This window comes from Protopterus annectens, chromosome 2.part0 (genome assembly GCF_019279795.1).
Source record: "Protopterus annectens isolate FY-2018-M chromosome 2.part0, PAN1.0, whole genome shotgun sequence".
NCBI classification, from domain to species: Eukaryota; Metazoa; Chordata; order Ceratodontiformes; family Protopteridae; genus Protopterus; species Protopterus annectens.
Genome location: NC_056728.1, coordinates 229,166,086 through 229,186,327, shown reverse-complemented (window position 1 = coordinate 229,186,327; position 20,242 = coordinate 229,166,086). Strand labels below are relative to the sequence as shown.

Here is a 20,242-nt window from a genome sequence, read left to right as displayed (position 1 = left end):
CTCAGCCTTCCCTAGCAGCTATTCATAATGGTCTCCAAAACACTGTCCAAACTCACACCTGGCTTCATTTCACTGTCTCTTTTTCCTCCATAGTTATTTGCTTCCAACACATTGGTTCCCCTGCCAATCAATTATAGTAAATTCCAGCTTCCTTTTGCCTATTTTCTGTGCCTGTACTTAATCATCCCTACAGTAACAAAATCTCCTCCCTCCATTCCTGTGATGGCTTAGATCTCAAAATGTTTTCTGCAACTTTGTGCATATAATATTCTGTATGGATGTTACTGCTCTCCTTACGTGCCTACATCCAAAATCCTACAGTCTACTTATTTTATAAGCCCCCCACCCCCATTTCAGCATAATTTCTTACCACTTTGATTTGTAGTCTTCTGCTTGTGCTGTCTGTGAACCCCAACTGTGGAGCTCCAAAGCATCCATTCAAATCTGGTAATCCTAAACCACCTTGTCCTTTGGGGACAAGCATCCTATCCCATTCAACTTCTACACTCCTTCTCTAAAATTTGGGTCCATAATTTCTCCTCTGGTTGACCTATATACAGTACTAAAAGGACTAAAGTAACTTCTGGTATTCTGAATTTACATTCAGAGGATTGAGCTTTAAGTTCACTTCACATGCTCTGTCATGAACTTTCCTAAGGTTTCTGTCATGCTCTGCTTCACCATAGCCTCCAACCAGTGTAGCACATGGATAGCCCGACAAAATTTGCTCCATTGCATGCTGAAAGACTTCACTGGCAGAATTTATTCTAAAAGGCATCCTGAGGAATCTGTAGCTACTAAATGGAGTACTGAATGTAGTCAGTAGTGAAGACTTGCAAATCAAGCATTACTTGCCAAAATGAACTCATTGCATCCAAGACTGAAAAAAACAGTGGGATTTGGCATGAGGGCGGCAATCTCCTCGACTGTATGCACAAGCTTATGAGGTGTCTCTAATGCCCTGTTTAAGTCTCTTGGGTCAGTGCATTTCCTGATTTTATCTGAATTTTTCTTATGAGCAGCTACCATGGAAGGCACCCAACTCCGTTGGTTCTGTGACTGGACAAATCACACCTTGCTGCACCATTTTGTCTGACTGGACCTTGACTTTGTCCTGCATAGCTGTTGGAACTCTCCTTGCTGGTCTGACCACTGGACTGATCCCTGGGTCTGCTTTCATGGCGTACACAACTGGAAGCTTGCCTAACCTGTCAAACACATCAGCATACTCCGAGAAAATAGCGTAACTCATGTTGGAACTGGGATATGTGCTTACATGATGTACTTCTTTGGTAAAAGAAAGCAGTTTCATTCTTAAATTCTCTGAGACCTATTAATGACTGCACAGGTCTTCTGATAACATAAAATTGCAAGATGTAACTATTCCCAGCCGAATAGCATGAAAGCTCTACTGAGCCTTCGGTTTGCATCTGTTCACCTCCATAAGCAACAAGCTTTGCACAATTGGCCAAATTAAGTTGGTCACCAGCTCTCCTACACTGTGAACCTGTGTCGACTTTGAGCTCTGTGGGTTTAACTTTGACCAGGACAGTACAAAATACTTCATTCTTTGCCAACAAATCTGCTGCATTAACCTTTTCACCGACCACTGATGTACCATCTGCATAGAAAAGAAAGTGGGATTGCAGCTCTCTATATGATCAACTTGCTTTCTTGAGTGACATTTTTTAATAACTGAATGAGACTTGCTTGATTTAAAAAAAAACTTTTGAAAGTGGTTCAATTTTTTACATGTGTGGCATTGCTGGCCAAATGCTAAGCTTTTTTAGACTCCTAGTTGGCTCCATAATTACAACAGTTGACAATAGGACTTGACTTGGGTTTTACTGACTTACCCTTATACTGCACTGAGCTAGTTTTGGAACTTGCTAGAGAGTTATGGGTCCTTCCAGGGGAACCCACAGAGGTTGGAGCTACCATGTGTTATGTTTCTGCTTGCCACGTGCTGCATGCTGTCTATGTTTGCTCTAGATGCATTTTAAAACCATGATCTTATCACTTTCAAGCATACTGGTGTGCCTTTCTGTGAGCTGATGAATTTGACAAATCTCTATGGCTTTGCTCAATGTTAAATCACGGTCACAAAGCAAAATCTTTCTCACTGCAGCACTATTAACACCACACACAAGCCTGTCCTTTATTAACTCATCTTTCAAGTCACCAAATCCACACATTTTAGTTTTGAGAAATAAGGCTGTTATATATGCTGTAAAAGTTTCACCTGGCTTTTGGTCTCTTGTATAAAATATAAGTGCCTCTCTAATGTAACATCTTTGTCTTGGGGTTGCACATTTCTCTAAATTTGTTTCAAGCACTCAGGGTCCTCTCTTGATTCAGTCGGTACCACAATATGGAGATGTTCCCCCTCTCCTGCATATACTGCTGGTGCATACACAAATGAACGCTCTCTTTCAGTAGCTTCTGACCCAGCTAAGGTAAGCAAAATGAATGCCCTTGTATGTACTTCTTTGTCAGAAAAAGCTGCTTGTATGAAAATATTGTATTCCTGCTCAAATACTCCCCAATTCTCTGCAATACTATGATCAAACACAAGAGGACTGGGTCTGCAAAATGCCTCTGCCATATCAATACACACAGTAGTGAAGGTGCTTGAAATTATGTACGAACACACACACACACACACACACACACACACACACACACACACACACACACACACACACACAAATGCCAGAACTTTATGCTAGAATTTGTAATTATGCCCAATAGCACAACAGGCTCTTTGAAATAAGTGCACTTTGCCAGACAAGTCTCCGTAGCACATGAATACTTTAAAATCACTGTACTTTGCGAAATCACTCCTTATCAGTGCAAGAAATACTTTGAAATAACTGTACTTTGCAAATAAACTGTACGCACCAGAAGAAGCTCAGAGTAAGAATGCACTTTACAAATAAACTGTACACAGCACAGAAACTCTTCAAAATGGCTGTACTTTACGAAATAACTTTATACAATGTAAGAAACACTTTGAAATGGTGGCACTCTGCGAATCAATACACACAACACAAGAAACTTTTCGAAATGGCTGTACCTTGACTGCACTTATAACTGTACTTTGCACCCAGCAAACTCATTGAAATAATTACACAGAAATAAAGCACGCACTCTGCAAGCACTTTGCGTACTCTGAGATACTTTGAACAACTCTAGTTATGCTTTGAATGGCTTCGGCCAATGCAAAATAGTAGCTTGCCCCCAAAACACGGTCTGCTACTAAAAAACATGCAGTTGCCTTGCTTTTTAAGCTTGTTTTGCCCTTTTATTGCGTTTGTTATGCCCTCTAAGCATGCTCATTATACTTTTTTGTGCCCATTTTACTTTAAACATGGTCATTATGCAAACCAAAGGTAATTCTGCGCCTCACATAAATTCTGCTAGTTTTATCAAATATCATAGTTTTGAACATTTCATTTTTTGTACCTTTCGTTTTATTAATAATCCGTTTTTGTGCTACTTGTTTGATTAATAATTTGTTGTGAGCCTTACAAATGCTCCATTTCATTTTCTTTGCAAAATAAATCATTTGTGCAAGTTCTGGTTACCTTGAGTTCATTTGTGGCCCTTTTTGTTTGTCTGAGCTCCATTTCACTCAACCAGCTCAGTCTGCCTTCACCTTCAACTCTGCACCTCATGGCTTGAAGAAGTTGATCTCTTAATCCCGGTTCTGACACCATGTTGCTCATCCTGTCAGGATAAAACAAACGGTTGTGGATTCAATTCAAGCAGCTTTATTATACACAAACACATGAAGAATGAGGCTTTGTAACTTAAACTTATAAACTGACTACCACACTAATATATGTTAACACGGTTTGTTCTTTCAAAATGGCACTGCTGCCTGCATGTGCTCACTATTTATATGCACATGCTTACATCTGGAAATGCTTTTTAAAGGTATTTACACACGTTGTGTTCTACAGTGGTGAACAAAAATTATGTTTAATTTGACCAAAGATTTTATTTCCTGTATTATAGATGCACAATGTTTGCATATGTCAGGTTATGAATTTTTATTTCTAAATCCATTCATCCTTCACCTTCAGCTTTAGAATATCATATTACATGTTCTAAGTTTTTTTTTTTTTGCATATTTCAAAGAATATTACAGTGCATTTAACTTTGTTTCTTGTTATTTTTATTTGCTAAGTGGCTTGCCTTTCTGTTGGCTTTTCAGAGTGCAGCTTTATTTTTTCATGCTTCCTGCCCTTATGGACCTTTTTTTTTTTTGTGCCTCCTCCACATTAAACTGTCTGTCCTTTACTGCTATGGCTTATATTTATAGCTCATTGTGGTACTTACTGTTGCTTTCTTCTCAGTTTTTCAAGCAGGGTAATTCCTGGCTCTTCCCTCTTTTACTGGGGTGGTTCTGTTTTCAGTCTGACTTTATTTCAATGACCTACATTTGTGACATTGTAGTCTCTGTGCTGCAATTTGAATCACCTGTTATCACATCTCAACTTTCTCTGATTATGACTTTAAGATTTGCTCTGTCCTTCCTAAACCTCCCAAAGATTGCAATTTTGGAAGAAAAAGTGGTAGATGGCACTTAATATAAACAATAAGTTATAAATATCTTTTATTTTTAAAATTGTATGTTAGTTCACATTCTCTTATTTTGTCAACTTATCAAGTTAACAGTTGTAATATTTTAAGGTGGTCTTGATTGTCCCTGAGTATGTATGAATTTGTCCGTGCTTTCTGGAAGTAAGAGTTTGGGAAATGTACCTATTATTCTTTTAACTTTTTATTTTCACTTGTTTTCCCATTTGGTACTTTGTGGTGAATGTTCTATTTTGTGCTTGTTTATTGGTGTTTAGTAATGTAAGAATGAATTTTCAAGTAGTTGATTAACTTTATACATATGCAGAAAGTACTTATTGGTTCTAGTTCAGTTTGCATATTTTTGATCTGATAATGGTTTTTTTTCCAGATCTGTAACCATTGACAAATGCAGAAACAGCACCTTTGTCTTGGGTCCTGTGCAAGCTACAGTGAACATACATGGTTCTGATAATGTTAAAGTAATTGCTGTCTGTCACCGATTGACTGCTTCCTCCTCTGTAATGTGTACATTTCACACCCTGACACCTACACGGCCTGTAATCTTATCGGGGAATGAGAATCTAACATTTGCACCATTTAATACACATTATCCCACGTTGGAGGATCATATGGCATGGACAGGGCTAGCAACTGTTCCCAACTACTGGAACCATCCTATGTGTCTGGGAACCGAAAACAGTGGAGAGAAACTCTTTCATTTGCTGGCACCTAGAGAATTTCACATTTTCACAGTCCCATTTGAAATGGAAGGGGATACCACAGAAATACCAGGGGGGTTGCCTCTGCCTTATGAAAAAGCTCTGAGTCGACAGAAACAGAAATTAGAAATGTGGCAGAAAATGATGAAGGAAGCAGGCCTTAGCAAGTGAGTATTTTAAATCTGTTCTGAGTTCAGCAGCAATCTGAGCATAAACAAGGACATGAGCTGCTGAACTCGGGCATTTTCAGAGCTCTCCATTTTTTTTTAGTGTAAAAAGGCAGAAATTGCTTTCCTTTCACTGTGTCTGTTGAACTATTCAGTATTACAGTTTTGACACATTTCATACACATTCACCCATAACATCTTACCACTACATTTTCACTCTGAATTATGATGCAGTTTTGTTTTCTGTGTTTTTTGCAATGCAAGGAGAATCCTCTCCCCAAAGCCACATTGTTTTCTCATTTCCCTTACATTGCGCTGACACTGTTTCCTTTAGTCTGTGCTGAGATTGTTTCTCTCTCTTCTGGCATCCATTAGCCTGTAGAAGTGTATGAAACTCTGTGAGTCTGTTCTTTGAGATAGTATGACATCATTAGATCACTGTATCCTGCATCTTTGACAGAACCTTTAGTCATAATCCCTAACTACATCCTCCTGATTATTTTTTTTTAATGCATACAGCCCTTCAACATAGAGTTTGTCAAATCTCTGTTTTATTTGAAGCATTTTTCTGTTTTTTTTTTCTTCTCACAGTCCTGTAACTTAAATATCTACCGTTTGACCCTTTCAGCCCCCTGTTTCTCAGCTTGTGGTCGGAGCAAAAGTAAGACCTGCCCTCTGGCAGATCATTCTTTGCTGGGAGTTGGGAGGTGTCTCTTTTTAGTACCTTGCTTTGCTGAGCTGGACTGCATGTGTATTTGCTCAGCATGCCATTACACATTCCTTGCCAACGTGATGGTTGATTATTTAAGTAGACTCAGATCATAAGCTTGCATAAGAGGATGGAGTGGAAGACTGCCATCCCACCAAGTAATGAATGGGTCATTGGGTGCTTGCCCTCCCACCAAGAGATGAATGGGTCATTGGGTGCTTGCCCTCCCACCGAGAGGTGAATGGGTCATTGGCTGCTTGCCCTCCCACTGAGAGGTGAATGGGTCATTGGCTGCTTGCCCTCCCACTGAGAGGTGAATGGGTGAATGGCTGCTCACTTATATCTTTCTGATGTGGCCATCCAGCTCCAGACTCCATTAGTCAAAACCCACATTACTGATTTACTGCCAGTGCACAACAAAGCTGACCACAAATTACATAACTTTGTTTTGCAGGTCTTTAGCATAAATCTTAAATAACCGCTAGCAAACTAGTTGGATGAAATTTCTTAATATTCATGAAGTTATCCAGACTTATTTGAAAATATTGCAGATTTTGAAGGGAAGGTATGAAAGAACAGTACATTGCTTGTGCATAATGCTGTATAATACAGTCATCTGAAAAGAAGGGTCTTCCTGAAATATTTTTTCTACGTACTCCTCCATTCTAGCCAAACATTGAGTCATTCCCCTTGGACTTGAGCCCATTCATTCTGAACAAAACCATTCAGAAGTGCTGCCATCCAGGCATCTACAGTGGTGCTTTGTTCCTTACCATCCACGCCATCAGCCCTCATTGAAGCCCGTTGCCTACAGAATGGTGTGCCACTCTCACCCTGCAGAAGAACTGTGCAAACAGCCTGTAGTCATAGGACCTGATAATCACCATCTGACCCCCTTCTGCAGCTAGCTCCCCTTTGAATGGCTCATCATTCCCATGCCGGTGTCACTCCACCTTTTCACTGATGGTTGCATGGCAAAGCCCTCATTAACCCCTTATCAGCTGACTGTTAATCACCAACGTTTTTTGGGGGGGGGGGTGCTATTTTTGTTTTATGCAGAAAAGTCTGTATTTCTAAAATGGTCTAGCATGCCTTCATGAAATTGCCAGGGAATGTTACTGGCACAGTTACTAAAACTTCGATTTTAGGTTCATAGGTAAGTACTAGGCTAGTTGCCCTTGTGCACCATTTTATGTCTAGCCAATTTCCCTTTGCTGAGACTCAAACCCTGTAATTCTTGTATATGAAATAATCACCTTAACCATTATGCCAACCCCAAAACAACCTATTCGCAAGCAAATATCAAGTCTGCACCCCACTTTCTATAAAGACTCTTACTTGAGACTGAGGGGAAGGAATGTAGGAGTAAATATGACTTGTATGGGTAATGGAGCCTAGAAGGAATGCGCTGTAATCTGTTACTGTTTCCCATAGTAATCTTATCTCTGCTGCTGTATTCCCAAATCACATACCTGCATCTTGGTCTCCTATCCTTAAAGTTGAGCAGTAGATGGATCTTGAATTTTAATTGAAATATACTTTTTTAATATCATGTTTATATTTCAACATATAAGAAAAATGAAAAGATACATTTTTTTTATACAGAAGTGCTTACTCTTAAGGTTGAAGTTGCATCACTTAATATTTATGCTTTTCATAACTTTTTATGTTAACGTGCAGAGGACTGAAAGCTATACATGTCTTTGACTGGTAAATGTTGCATCTTCTCTGTTTTTAAATGTCGTTCTGATCAAAATCTCACATTAAATTCAAATGGAAACATTTCTACTGTTTCAGTATATGCATTTGAAATTTTCAGTGCAGGATCCCAAGATTGTAAAAATTGTATTGTGTTTTGCACAGGTTTTAGCATTTAGAGAAGCACACAGCAGAATATCATTTATGTGCACTTATGTCAGAGTAAGTAAAATATATGCATTTCCTGTAATGTAGAAATTGACAAAAATGCTGCTTTTTCTGATGGATATTTTTGGTTGTCATTTCAAAAGAATACCTTACTTATAGTTATAGGATTCAGATATATCCTGAGTTTGTCATTCTGAAAAAAATTGCGGTTTATGCATGTTTGTTGCAAACAACATGGCAAAAACATATCACTAATATAGCTTTATAAAACTGCTGGTTGTACTTGGCAACAAAGGTTCTCATATCTCTGAAACTGTATGAAATATTAGAGCAGATTAGACTCACTGGGCCATAACATATTTAAGTGTAAAGAGACACCCACATTTATCTTCATGTAATACACCTTACTACATGCGAGTCTGGATGGGGTGGGTAAGCCCAGTAACAAAACAGTTCAGTTCTATGTGCAAGAGAAATAAGTTATAGGTTTTACTTTTTTTTTTGTTCCCTGTTCCCACATCATTCTGCAGCGATCTACTCAGTGCCACATGTCCACCGCCGGGACTAGATGCCACCATGCTTATTCCCCTGGACTTTCTCCTTAGGGCTAGGGACAGCAGTGACCTTAAGGGTGTCCTGGAGGTCTGGCCGGCTACTTTTGCAAGGGGGGGGTTCTGCATAACCTATTCATTCCCAACCTCCTCACCTGCGTTCTATGACCTCATCTGAGGGTACTTCCCTCAGGGAGCATCATCAGTGAATGTCCTCCCTCCTTAGATGGACCTGCTCATCCCTTCTTGTCAGTGTTTCACAAGGATTTTTTTCTTTCTTCTGATGTAATGACAGCTCAGTGAGTACTCTCCATATTGAGCATAAGTTCAAAATGGCATCCTCCATGGAAACAAAATATAATGCAAAATATCAGATTGTTGCAGTGAACAGCTCTAAGCCACTGAATCAACTACTTGTGAATAAAAGGCAATCTTTTTTTTTCTTTTTTTTTAAACACCTTTATTAAATTATCACTTGTGACATAAGCACATTTACAGTTATATAAAAGTAATCAAACTGTAGTAAGTTCATCTTTGGTCCTTTGTCCAGAATTTATTGTGAAACTTTAATTCAGTTGCCGCGTGGTATTCCTCCACAAAAATCTCATAAAACTGCTATTCTACCTCTAGGGTTTTCAGTGTAACACTACAATGAATTTGACTGTACCACTTTAATTGCTCCAGTCTATGGCTTGTTACTTCTGACAGTTTGCAAATGAAAAGAATAGTTGTGTAAGTTGCACTTAGCCATAACCGAAGATGTTCAAATTCCACACTGCTGTAGTAGCCTTTAGGCTCACCAGACTGAACAAGGAGAAGGTCACTGTAAAGCTGCCTGTCGGGTGCCAGGATCCGCCACATAACGCAAGCAGTCAGGTCACTCCAAAGGAAGTACAAGTATGACTCCGTCATTGTCCATGCTGGTGTGAATGATCTGAGACGTACCTCCCTGGACTACATGAAGAGAGACATAGAGGAGCTCTCAGACCATGTAGCCCAGGCTGGTATGACCCTGACCTTGAGTAGCATCTTGCCCTCATCAAGAATGATGCCACAGTATAAAGACAAAATGATCAGTTTCAACAATTGGCTAAAGTATTGGTGTCATTCAAAGGGGATCCAGTGTCTGTCAGCCTGGGGATGACATGCTCGACAAGCCACGTTGCTTCGCTAGGGACGGCTTGCACCTGTCACCCTTAGGCTTTCGTATACTGGCCAAGGCTCTTGCCACCCCCATAGTGCCTTTTTTAGGCAAGGTTCAAAGGACAAACCCAGCTCCATAGACAACCCAAGGATAAAAAAAACTAAAGGTAATGCTACTCAATGCCAGAAGTGTAAACCTCAAGATGCACGCACTCGAGGCTCTCCTCAGTATGGAGAAAATAGATGTCTGTGCAGTAACAGAAACCTGGTTCAAGGCTCATGAGAGCACCCCAGCACTACCAGGTTATAACTCATACCATGCGTTTCGGCCCCAAAACTCGGACTGAAGCACAAAAGGAGGGGGAGTATCTATATTCATCAAAGATACCTACACCTCCAGGTTAGTGGCACTGCACGAAGCATCGGAAACCATCCTTGTGCAACTAACAGCAGGCAAAACTGCCTTTCAGTTTGTAGTCTGCTACAGAACACCCTCCCTATTACAGGAACCCCACTTGGCATTCCTGAGAACCCTGGAGAATATGAAGGTCTCTTCAAACACTATGTTATTGGGTGACTTCAACTACCCAAGCATTGACTGGGAAAACTAGTCAAGCCCAAACACCCTCGCCCAACGGTTCCTTGAATTTATAAACTCTAATGCAATGGAACAACTGGTCACCACTCCCACAAGAGGGAACAACATATTGGACCTGGTCATCACCAACATGGGGACTCTATGTTCCACACCAGAGGTAAATCCCTCATTGGTAAGATCAGACCATAAACAAATTTCCCTGGACATCCATATCCGGTCCCCACCCCCAGCCAAGGAAATCACTGTAAAGAATTTCTCAAAAGCCAGCTTTGCACTTCTCAAGACTGAGGTGGAATCCTTCAAAGCCCCTGGGCCAGAGGATAATACAGCCCAATCCGCAGAATCCTTTACAAATGCATTCTATGAGCACCTGCAGGAATGCATGGATCGTGCTATCCCAAATAAAACCAAGACTCACTCCTCCAAAAACAGGAGACCGGTCTGGAGGACCGGCCATAAATAAGCTATACAACAGAAGGAGGAAGCTACTACATGACAGAGCAAAATCCCAAAAAGGGAAGGCATCTCTGATCAGTATTAGCAAGAAACTTCGATCCCTCATAAAATCATCAAAGGCCAGCTTCGAAAGAACAAATTGCCCTAGACACTAAAGATAATCACAAGGCCTTCTTTAGTTATGTCAGGAACATGGGCGGAAACTCCCAGATATGCTCTGAATTGTTGCATAACGGTACAAAATATACCGAACCTACAGACATAGCCAATATCCTGGCAGACAGATTCAGTGCAAACTTCTCCCCCCTTCCCCCCCCCAAAGGAGCAAATGCCTATCCCAACTGAATGTGACCACCGTGACATCATAGATGCACAGGTGAAAGCTGCCCTCTCCAAAGCAAAAAACACAACATCTATGGGACTGGACAGTGTGCCAGGCTGTGTCTTACACGAGCTCCAAGAAGAACTGAACCCTCACATTACGTCACTGTTCAAACTTAGCCTTACTACAGGATATGTACCCAAAGAATGGCGTACAGCTACAGTGGTCACACTCCACAAAGGTGGTGCCACAACGGACCCCGGAAACCATCGCCCCATAAGCCTGACTAGTCTGGTCTGTAAAGCTATGGAGTGTATTATCATGGAACTCATAAACAAAGACATTGGGAGCCTCCAGACACTGGACCCTACCCAATTCGGCTTTGTTAAGGGCAGATCTTGCCTCTTAAACCTAGTTGATTTCTTTGAAACAGTTACTAAAGCCATAGATGAGGGCAAGGGTAGTCCACACAGCCTACCTGGACCTTGCAAAAGCCTTCGACACAATACCCCACTCGGGCATCATAAATAAGCTTACCAGCTTAAATATCAACCCCTATATCACAAGATGGGTTGCAAACTGGCTCAGAGATAGAACCCACATGGTCAGAATCGCAGGTGCCATGTCCGAATCCAAACCAGTTACAAGTGGCGTCCCACAGGGCTCAGTTCAGGGACCTCTCTTGTTCGGTATATACTTCTCTGAGGTTCAGGCTAACACGGGGGGATTATGGCTGACAAAGTTCGCAGATGACTGCAAACTGGGGCCATAATCAAATCTCCAGCTGACACAAGCATCCTCCAAAAGGGTCTCACAGAGACGGATGCTTGGTGCCAGAGCCACGGCCTCAAGCTAAATGCTAAAAAGTGCATAGTCATCCCCTTTGGGAAAAGCAAGGTGCCCACAAATGGATGTATGTTGAAGCTTTCAATTAAATGCACATATTTATGTTTTTCTATGATTCTTTTATGGATTATTTTATGTATTGTATTACAGTACTTGGATTTTGTATTTGAACGATAAGAACATTTTGACTGACTCACTGCTTTTATTTTTGGAAATTCATTTTGATAATCCTTCATGGGGATTGTACTTTTTATGGGGATTTGTGATTTTCTTTGGTTGTTTACAGACTACGTTTGTATAAATTTTGAAGTTGTGATGGAACAAATTTAACATCATGATTTTATAGACTGGATGGATACATTTGTGTGTTTTTTTTGTACACTTAATTTCTTGTTGGGTCAGTTACCTAACTCAGTCTAATTTATTCGATTAATTTAATTAATTAGGTTTTTGCTTGTATTACGTGGAAGATCTGTTTAAACTCTTTCTGAGTACTAGTTGTTAGTTCTGATGAAGTCCTGGGTTTGACAAAACCGCTCAACTTTATTGTTTTTGTTTTAGCTTTAGTAAACTATTTCACACTGGTTGCATTGCATGCTTTTGCTGACTATGACACCTGTTTGGGATTATTTGTTTGTGGACTGTGTCATTTTGTGCTGCACACCTTTTTTGTTGTTATGTCTTACGGCTTTTCCCGGTTAGGCACACCTTTCGGGTTACTAAATGCACATGTTCCTGTGAAATAAATATCTATCTGGCCTAGCCCAATTATTGTACTTAGGGGAATAATTTCTAAATTCTGAGTTTCTAGCACTGAACTCACATCTTCCACACCATGTATTTTATTAAATTTCTTCAGAAGTTTACCCTCATTTGTTATATTTTGCCTTTTGCTAATCAAGTTCCATTTCCAACCTGTAAGTAATATTCACTGCTGAAAGTGGATTATTTCACCCAAAACTTTCTTAGGCTCCTTAATAACAGTTTGGTGGAATATAAATACATGACATTAACTCCTTACTACCACAAATCTACCATTATTATCTTTTTTCCCCTCTTCTGTCACTTTTGGAGCTCCACTGTCAATTAATATAATTACTCACTTTTCCTTTGTCCCTGATATTCTGATGAATATCCATCCTGAAATCCTTTCTTCATCAAATCCACATGCATATTTCTCTCCAAATGTGCCTTCTGCAGCATTGCTATTTGCGCTGTGCAATTCTTAATTTAATTCAGTTTTTTCTATACCTGTAAGATCATTTAGATTTATCCATTATGGTAAGAAGTTACTGCCCCTTCTATTATACATGATAGCTTTGTGAATGTGTATTTCCATCTTTTGTCTTAAATGTACCCACTAATGTTTGGCAGGCTGATCTTTCATACAGTTTGTTTTTGCCATGCCCATTTGAACCCATGTCACATTTTTTCAAAACATTTTGTTATAATGAAAACAAACTCTTGGAGATTTTCTCCTTGGGCCTCATATGAAAAAGGGCACCTGTGCCCAGTTGGACTTTCCTGGTAAAAAAATGTCAATATATAAATAAATAAGTAAAACCTCAAAAAAAAAAAAAATTACATTTCAGACCACCAGCATAATCTATTAGTTTAGAACAAATGCACAAAGCGGTGTACCTTTTCAAAAAATGAAGTTTAACCTTCCAGATAGGAACAGTTGCCCCAGATCAACAGTTGCACACGCAGGCATTGTCTAAGCTACAGTTATAAATCACCAAAAGAGTGCTTGATGCGAAGCAATAACCAACGAGGTATATCCAAACTGTTTATTTGAAGTACACACAGAACAGCCGAAGCAATCATAAACGCCTTTGCACATTTATTTGCGTTTTCGTCTCAGTAGGAAGACTTCATCAGATGACCAGTGCAAAATAAAGTATTCATTTATATTGAAGTTAATTAGTACTGAACCAATGAATTTGTACAAAATACATTTGAAAGGACAAATGACATTTCAACAAAGAACAAAATATTACAATGCCATTACTAATTCATTAAAATCAATTTTCAAGTATAATTGCACTTCTCCAACTAAAAAACATAAATCTCATTAAAATGAGTTAAATAGTTAAAATAGAATAAATATATCTATCGTGTTTTTAAAAAATGAATGAATTAAAAAGTTTCACTATCTCTTTTTGTGTGGTTGTATATCTATATGAATTAAGGAAACATTGCCATCTCCTGGCAAAAAAAAAAATGTAATTACATCCCATACCATTTAAAGTTTTGCAGGTCTTAATTTCAACAATGGCAAAATAGAGACATAATCATTCAACCTAGGGAAATTTCCTGTTTCAAGGGTGACTTGCCACCACAGTTCCCTGAATTGTATCCTGTCTTCCCATGGGCCTCCCCAAGTATCATTTTTAATCTGTTCCAATACGAAGAAAGAAAATTCAGGTTTTGCACATAACTTTGTGTGCTTGAACAAAGCACTGGTTTCTTTCCTTACTGCCATATCGTAAGTATGTTCGTAGATCCTTCTTTTTTGCATTCTTTCGGTTTTTCCAAGATAGAAGGATCTACAAACCAAGCAAATAGCCAAATAGACTATTCCTTTTGTTTCACAGTTGTAATAGTCAGTACTATTAATCCATCTTTTCCGACTCTCCAAATAAACTTGGTCTGTGTTCATAATATACACACATTGGGAGCAATGTCCACATTTGTATGTCCCTAACCTCCTCCTATTGTGAATGGGTTTATTACCCCTATTTTCAAGTATATTCTTAAGACTCTGTGAATTTTTATATACTACTTTAAAGGGAAAATTAGAAATATTGTCCAGATCTGAGAGGGCCACAAATCTGTTCCATTCTTTGTTAAAACATTTTTTTATTATTGTCATTTAAACCATTGTATTCTAAAATTATTGCTTGTTAATAAATATTATTTATATTATTTTTATCCTTAAATGACTCAACATCACTAATTTGTTCCCTTTGACCCTGAATGGGTTTAAATCTCCTACTACTTCCTTCTTCAACCTCAATCCTAATGTTGTTAATAAATTCCTGGGGGTAGCCTCTCTCAATAAACATCTTTTCTAGCAAATTACACTCTAACTGAAAATCAATATCCAAGCTAGTCATATGACTCCCCCTTACGAACTGACCCTTTACTATGTTTTTCTTACAGTGTGGGGTGTGTGCACTTTGATAATGAAGGAAGGAATTACAAAAGGTAGATTTTCTATATATCTTAGTTTCAAACTTATTATCTAGCTTGTATACCTCTAAATCCAGGTAATGTAAATTTTCATTGGATAATTTGTAAGTAAAGTTTAAAAAATTAGTAGTTTCCTTCATATATGTCATAAAATCTTCAAACTTTTCTTTACCTCCTGTCCAAAAAATAACTATATCATCCAGAAACCTCCGATAGAGGCTCCAACAGGAGCTAAATTCAGAGTCTAGAATGTAATTTTCTTCCCATTTCACCAATACTAAATTGGCGTAGGTGAGGGCACACGCTGTGCCCATTGCCACCCCTTGAATTTGCTGGTAGAATTGTCCATTGAAACATATGAAATTATACTTCAAAACCATTTCCATTAAAAACACATTCAATAATTTCTCATTATGAGTTAACACCTGGTCCTCAAAAACAATTTCCTCAAACATTTCCATACCAATAGAGTAGGGTATACAAGAAAACAAATCTATAATATTGATAGTTACAAAAAAAAAAAAAAGGTCTTCATGATGTAGGTCATTAGAAATTTCTCTCAAAAGGTCCCATGAATCTTTTAAAATAGCTTTCCTTCTAACCCACAAATGTTTTAATTTGGTGTCCACATATTTAGCTAGAGGGTAAGTTTTGGACCCATCAGCCGATACTGTGGGCCTCAAAGGTGGATCCCTCTCATTTTTGTGGGTCTTGGGAATTTCAAAGATAGTGGGCACCCTAGGTTTATCTACTTTCAAATATGTTTAAATTTTTTGATCATAAGACCTTCATGCAACATATCGTTAAGGCCTGTATTATCAATTTTATTGTAGGCTATGTTCAACTCATTCTTGGAAACATAAGAATATCTTGAGTCATCCCTTAATATTGAATTCATTTTACCCTCATATTGTATACTGTCCATTATAACAACCCCACCCCCAAATGTGTAAAGGCGTTTATGTTTGCTTCGGCTGTTCTGTGTGTACTTCATGTAAACGGTTTGGATATACCTCAGTTATTGCTTCAAGCACTCTTTTGGTGATTTATTGGTGTATTTTTGAGTGCTTTTTCCACTTTGCAGTTTGCTAAGCTACAGTTAGTTACCATACTAAAGTGCATGATATACACCCTGTGCTCCCACTTTGATGTCTGTTCTTTTCTTAACCCCGTTTCCCTCCCAGATGTGAAAAACAGCTTGTATGCTTTTAGAAAACATTAACTTTTAGGCTTGAGAAAAAGTGCATTGGCCATCTTTAATGCATTTAACAGAACAGTGTATACCTTAGTTTTAAGCTGCCAGGGAAGCTGCTATCGTTCACTTCCAATAATTTAAAACTTTATTTTTTACTGAACTGCTCACCGTTGTACCTTCAGATTGTGCTTAGAACTTTCAAGATTAATTGCTTACACCTGCAGCTCATCTCCATAGAAACAGCAGTGAGAAAAAGTAAACTGTGACAACTCTGCATATGCACAAAGAATCTTTGTCATTTTCACTCAGAGCAAAATGTACAGCTGCCTTCAGCTGCAGACTTCTTGACTCCCACTGAACATTTGCTTAAAAAGTAAATAAAAACTAATTTCCTTGCGTATTCTCATAGATAACTATCAATTAAGAATTTTTATATTTCATCTTGGAGAAGGAATTTATAGTTAATCTTCAGTATATTGTTTTTTTTTTTTATTAAGGGTGCTTTCTAGTAATACTTCATTATTTATACATATGAGAATGTGATTGGGTAATTATTATTGCATCACTGTCTTTTAAAGTATATGTAGTAAATGTTTTACATGTTTTTATTAGTTCTGAAGAAGTTCTGATCGGGTATGAAAGCATTTAATTATGTTTTTTTAAGAATATATCAATTAATGTACATTCTCATGACACTGGTGTGTCTGCTGGGCTTTTGTTCTCTGGCACTAAAAACAAAGTACTTGTTTACATTACTTGCATATGACAGTCACTGAAAAGACTCACCCCCATTCCCACATTTAAAATACCCCAAACAATCCATGATGGCTGGAATAAATTTGCTTCTCTTCTGTCTGGTGTATAGTGAATAATCATTTTCTACAAACACTCTGCTGTCTCCAATTTTTAATACTTTGTCCTTCTGCCACAGTTTTTTTCAGGATCAGCTCTTTCTGCTGGTATGATTGCATCCTTACTAATGTAGGTCTTGGCTGCTTTGTCATGGCCAGGTTTGGATCATACACTCTCTGTCCCCTTTCATTTAACACATTTTGCTGTTTAATAACAGTCCAGTTGCTTATTTGTGCTTTCATAACATTAATACAGTCTGTTCCTTCCAGTTTCTGTGGTACAGCAGAAAATCTCAGGTTTTCTGTGAGTGCTCTGTCCTGTAACTTTTCTTTTAAACAGTTCTTCTTGAGTAACCTCATATTTAGCCAGCTTTTTCTTCATGTCAGTCTCTGATGTTTGTAGTTTTTACCAGTTCATCGGAATGGCTAGTTAAAGATTGCCTAATGGTTTAAATGTGTGGAGAGTGCCCTGAAGCTTTAGGAGCTGGGCAGCTGTTATACCCTTGGCAGGATTTAACCCATATAGCTTAGGCTTCTGCAGTAATGAACAGTATGAAGAATATCCGCTGTTGCCTGGGCCAGAAGAGTCACCAGCATGATCTTTGGTGAGTTGGTCCAAATCTCCAGAAGTACCCTGGATATAGGTGGAAAGGTGTACAGGAACATTACAGTCAAAGAAAGGAAAAGCATTTACCTTCCAAGCCTTCTTGCATGGAGTTCTTGAACAAAATTTTTACCAGTTGATTGTTTGGAGAGGATGAAAAAAGGTCTGTCGGAGGAATTCCCCAAAGATGGATCAAATCGTGAAAGACTTTTTTTCCATTCATGGATGGGTCTGCCTTTGTCTTGATCAGAAATGTAAGATGCTTGTAGAGTGAGATTGTATTGTAAAGTTATATCCATTACTACCATGGCTAGTGTGCACAAGGGAGTAAGTCTGTAACATCCCGGGGGCCACAGATGATTCAGAGTATTGAGAGTCTTTATAAGAGGTAGCATCTCTTTTTATGTTAGGGTGTTTTGGTCAGTCTTTGTTGTCACAAAGACCCTGTATTTCTGTACCCATTGAAACTGCTTCTCAAGCAGACGTCTGAAGTATCTGTTGTGATTAATTGCCTTGGAGCAGGAGAGGAGAATGGGAGAGACCTGGATTCTGAGAAATTTGGTGTTTTCACCAAGTGATTTGCCTTTTCACAAATCCCAGAACTAAGATGTGAAAAAGCAATAGGTGCTGATGCTGGGACCAAACAGATTTCAGCTACCATTATGTCCATCTTATACGGAGTCTTGCTCGAGGTATCATGAGAATCATGGAAGCCATGAAACCCAAAATCTTGAATTATTCTGTTGTGACAGAAGCCAGAATGGAAAACCCCCAGAGTAGATCAAAATGTAGATCTATTTTTTCTTGTGGTAGAAGAGTTATTTATACCAAGGTGTCTAGCAAGCACCACAAGAACATAGTCTTATGTGATGGAGTCAAAAAAAGATTTCTGAATGTTCTCTTGGAATCTCAACTTGTGTACCCGGTGAGCTTGTCATCTTATGCTCTTTGTTCTTAGTAACATTAGAATCCACCTTGTAAAACATATCCGTGTACGTTTGTTTAATATTTAAAAAAAGACACATCCTTTCTAATTCCCTCATTTAAGACCCTGAGTTCTAACTCAAGAGCACAATCACAGAAGAGACAAAATAGACTATGAGCACAGGAGAGCTTATCCCTTACCAAAACAAGGTCAAGTAAACAGAATGGTTGTGTTTCGGGGACAGTATGAGTTTGGTGAACTACACTGTAGGCAGTGATGATTCTGATGATGTTTTTTTAGCCCAGCCGCAATTTTGCTGGTCAGAAAGACTTGCCCAACCACCAGTTGAACCAAGGCATAAGACCAGATTCGAATCACCAAATGGGAGAGACATTTGTAAATTTTCAGGACAGGGGAAATGGCAGATACAAATGTTAAGTATATGTACTTGTTGTAATAAGCCTGGTAATGAATGTTTTTCAGAACCATTCAAGGTTTTTCATGCATACTTTTTAAAAAACGCTTCAATTTTATTCCTAGTTTTAAACTTGACCTAGTTGATGCTGTTACACAATTGAAGTAATTTACTATTTACTAGATGTTTGAATCTTAAATTATTGTTTCTTGACAAAGCTGCTAATGTAAATTCAGACTGTTTATGTAGGAAGGATACATTCATTCCTTCCCCCCACCCTCTAGTTTCAGTATTCGAGAGGACATGTGAAGGTCAACTTCGAAGCCTATAAAAAAGGAACAAAAAAAAACAAAGTTAACACTAGACAATTTATCAGAAGAAAGGGGAGTTATATTAAACATTCTTGCAAGTAATAAAAGTATACATTACGAAACCAGACAAAGGAGGGGGTGGTTATTATGAACAGTATTGATTACTCTTCCAAAATGTTTTCATTGCTTTCCAATGAATCTACTTATAGTAGGGTCTCCTTAAATAAAATAAATGTAGCTTATGCTAAGCTGGATTTCTACTTATTGGATTTGGTGTTACAGGGAGACATGAAATATAATGAACGGGAATACCTTAATGTGGTAAAACCAAGGGTAGCTTTCATATTCAGTATACCCAAAATATGCAAGAATGGTAGTGACCCCCAGCTCAGACCGGTTGTGTTGGTTAAGTGTTCTAAGACTGAGCCATTAGCTAAATTTGTTGATTTAAAATGTAAAACTGTTTTGGAATATGAGTCGCATTCTTAAAGATTCCTGGCATGTTTTGCAGGCAATTAAGGATTTGACGTTCAACGACTACATTTTATCACTGTGGATGGTATTGAGTTATATTCTGTCATTCCCCACGATACAGGACTTGTGTAGTATTATACGTTTCTCTCTGAGTATACATCTTTTTCCTGTAAGGACATTCAAATTGTTACCACTCTCCTTGATTTAGTTCTCCACAATAACTTCATTTATTTTGAGGGAGAATATTACCTTCAAACCTCAGAGGTTGCCATTGGCATAGTGTGTGCCCCCCATTTACGCCAGTGTTG

The 20,242-nt window shown here is 38.5% G+C and overlaps 1 protein-coding gene across 2 annotated transcripts in view; it reads left to right on the top strand.

Moving 5' to 3' along the window:
• TBCCD1 (TBCC domain containing 1) overlaps positions 1 to 20,242 on the top strand; it is a 768,212-nt gene that overhangs the window by 612,529 nt on the left and 135,441 nt on the right. For both annotated transcript variants that reach the window (XM_044060684.1, XM_044060685.1), the window contains one exon: positions 4,976 to 5,473. In XM_044060684.1, coding sequence (XP_043916619.1) covers positions 4,976 to 5,473 — 498 coding nt within the window. The remainder of the gene's footprint in view (positions 1 to 4,975; positions 5,474 to 20,242) is intronic.